Raw genomic sequence first — 2,855 nt, 5'->3', positions numbered from 1 at the left:
CGACAGTACGGTCTCAGGGGCGTCAGGCCGTCTGATGGCAAAGGGGACTTGGACCTACAAGTAAACTGATGTCCGTCAGCAAGCAGGTACATGGTGATATCTGTCCAGTCATCTACGGTGATGACGTTGTATTGTTTCTCATGCTCAAATACCGTCGAACTTGACCATGGCCCGCATCTCCAAACGAATGCGAGTGTTCAGCTATGCCCGTCAAATTTTCAATTATGGCCATGGTACGTACGCCTTTGGAGAAAGAACCGTAAAGTGCTGCCCTCGCTATTTATGATCAAAAGTACCAAACAGATAAGCAATATTCTTGACACTTCACAGGTTCGTCTAAGAAATGAGTGTGTCTATCTCCTCCATGGACCCACTTATATAGGAGTTGATATTTTCACTGCGTGTAAATCCACGATTGGGCAGCATGAAAGCAATATACTAACTACTTGGTAGGAGTTTGAGTTCCTATTTACTCTAGGATCTAACAAGCTAGAACCTAGAATGGATAACGACGGGAGACGAGCTAGAGCCAGTTGAGTCGTTGCTCCAATTGAAAGTTAATCAGCGCCGCCGGATTGTCTCTCCTGGATCTTTTTCGGTCAAAGGATCTGCTAGCGAAGACGACGCTTAAGAGTATAGATTAGAAGCCACGAAAGGACAGATAGTATATAAGTTTATCTCGAGAGGTTACAGAGCTAAATGTTCACCTAAAATAAAGCCTTCTAAAGTCGAATATCTTAACTAAAGCTTAGAGTAGGTGACCTCGTTAGCAATCACGAACGGAACGGCTTTCCTCAGTCGGTCGGATTCTTGCATTGCTGGTCGACACTGGCATCCTGTCACTCCATAGAAAGCCGCCCTGTCATCTAGAATGAGTTGCAGGTCCTATCTTAGACTGTGCCTACTATCGTCGTGTACATGTCCTTCTTTCGTGATCGAATATGGCCAAGGGCTTTACTTAGACATCTGTAGCATTGGTTTTGGCAGCTACCAGGATCATCTCTTAGCGCTGGGAGACTACGCATCATCATATTAACTTCCTCTTGGTTATATAGCTCCTCGCAACATGTGGATTTGGCCTACATTACCATCCTTCCTATCTTCACAGCAGTTCCCATGTGATGTCTCCTTGGAAGTACAGCTTCTTAAGAGTTTGGGCCGGGGCGGGAGCTCGCCAGTGCCGATTGTTCCAAAGGTCGCACGGCTGATTCAGGGCGCACATATTAGCAATCTTCAGGACAAACGGTCGGACCATGTACGATGCACATAGATTCGCGCTTCAGTATAGAATCTCTAATAGTGTTCTCGACAGGATTGCTCACGATCGATGATTGAAAATCTTCGAAACTCGCCTTTAAGGGCCAATCGTCATCAGAAGAGAGGCTCTTGAGCGGCTCGGTGTCAGGTGAGCCGGGTGGGGTCGGAGGAGGGGTGCCAGCGAAACGTATTCCTTCCGCTGCCGAATATACAGGCTGGGTGCAGCCAGGAATCTGCACGCTGGTAGTGGCAGCAAAGATTGGCAGCGCAGCAGACGGCGAGAAGACTCTTAGCTGAGGATTTCCAAGATGGCGCTTCTGTGTTTCTGTGGCTGCAAGCTGTTGTACAGCATCTGAAACGCTTTTGTCCTCAGGAACTCCGGGGGTATGACCGTGAAGGTCGGTTTCGGCTGTTTGCATTCTGTCGACCTTTGAATTGTCTTCGTGGTTGTCGATCTTGGTCGGTTTCCGCGGCCTGGTGCACGGGAGTAAGGTCCAAACAATCATGAGTAGACATGTCGCGATATCTGAGAGGGAAGTTGGTCTTCCACCAATCTAGAGCAATAAAGGGTACTTCACATACTATCGTCCTTCGACGCGTTCGCTTCGCCTCCTGATCGGAGTACGTCCGCCTGAGAGAAAACGCGGAGAGACTGCAGGACCATATTATGATATACTAAAAAGAGGTAGGCAGCAGGTAACCGGTAAGATAGCATGAGGCAAACGAGCAGCGGTGACTGACTGGTCAAGGACTGTGGGACACATATATATCCTAATGTCCTAGATCTCTGTCGCTCTTTCAGCAGTGGTCACAGACGTACTGATCCATGGCTTGGTTTCGGACTTCCCCACGACATAGCGTTCATCTTCTGAGCAAGCCTGTACTCACATGGACTACCGCACCGGCTCTGGGGTGCGGCACACAAGATCCTTGGACTTTTCGAGTCGTCGGGAGCCCCCTATATCTCGTTGGCTATATGACCTTGCCCCGGCAGCCACCTATCACTCTGTCGGTGATCGTGGGGTTTGTCCCCAACCCCCTCCCCCGAGCTGATCCCACATCTACCGGTGCCGCCCCCCCCCTCCCCCCGCTTTAGTGCATTACTTGAGAGCTATGTGCCAACTCCGCGTCACAAAACTCGCCTTGCTGAGACAGGGAAGGAGAGGCGTAATATCATCATCAGGTAGGCGGCGATGTCCTCGAGTCTTACGCGGCCGCGGGCATCCATCATGTACGAGTTTCATGGCTGTATCAACAACGCTCTCTATTCATCCGTAATACGGATAGCGCGAAGGCAGTTGCATACATAATAAACAGCATTATAAGAATAATCACTGTTATATGGCACTGGCAGGGGCGGACTTCCCGCTGTATATTCATACATGTGCTGCTTCGGAGGCGCGGTCATGCTCCCTCCGACTAACATGAGGGTCGAAAAGGATTATCAAAGCTATATATGGATGGTGTAGTGCGAATCCCACTTTCCATAAATCAGCGGTTCTATCAATTTTGTTGTGAAGGCGGCTGCAACTCGGTAGACTCAGTCTCTGACTGCGGTGCCAGTATCGCAGTACGTATCGAAGCATTTGCCGTGGATT

At 49.5% G+C, this 2,855-nt stretch overlaps 2 protein-coding genes across 2 annotated transcripts; one reads left to right on the top strand and one right to left on the bottom strand.

The window, feature by feature from the left end:
* Positions 1-668, top strand: EJ05DRAFT_384390 (uncharacterized protein). The gene has a single exon (XM_033741256.1). It carries the CDS (start codon positions 91-93, stop codon positions 451-453), a length of 363 nt encoding a protein of 120 aa, XP_033594848.1. The 5' UTR covers positions 1-90; the 3' UTR covers positions 454-668.
* A 434-nt stretch (positions 669-1,102) lies between these two features.
* Positions 1,103-1,921, bottom strand: EJ05DRAFT_506088 (uncharacterized protein; the record flags this gene model as incomplete). The annotated part of the gene is made up of 3 exons (XM_033747778.1): positions 1,103-1,204; positions 1,260-1,783; positions 1,840-1,921. 3 exons carry the CDS (start codon positions 1,919-1,921, stop codon positions 1,103-1,105), a joined length of 708 nt encoding a protein of 235 aa, XP_033594847.1.
* Between the last annotated feature and the right edge of the window lie 934 nt (positions 1,922-2,855).

The sequence above is a fragment of the Pseudovirgaria hyperparasitica genome, assembly GCF_010093815.1.
Source record: "Pseudovirgaria hyperparasitica strain CBS 121739 unplaced genomic scaffold EJ05scaffold_86, whole genome shotgun sequence".
Classification (NCBI taxonomy): Eukaryota; Fungi; Ascomycota; class Dothideomycetes; order Acrospermales; family Acrospermaceae; genus Pseudovirgaria; species Pseudovirgaria hyperparasitica.
This window is presented reverse-complemented; position numbering and strand designations above follow the sequence as displayed.

Coding starts and splice junctions, on each gene's coding strand:
- EJ05DRAFT_384390 (XM_033741256.1), top strand. CDS start 91: ATGGTGATATCTGTCCAGTCATCTACGGTGATGACGTTGTATTGTTTC.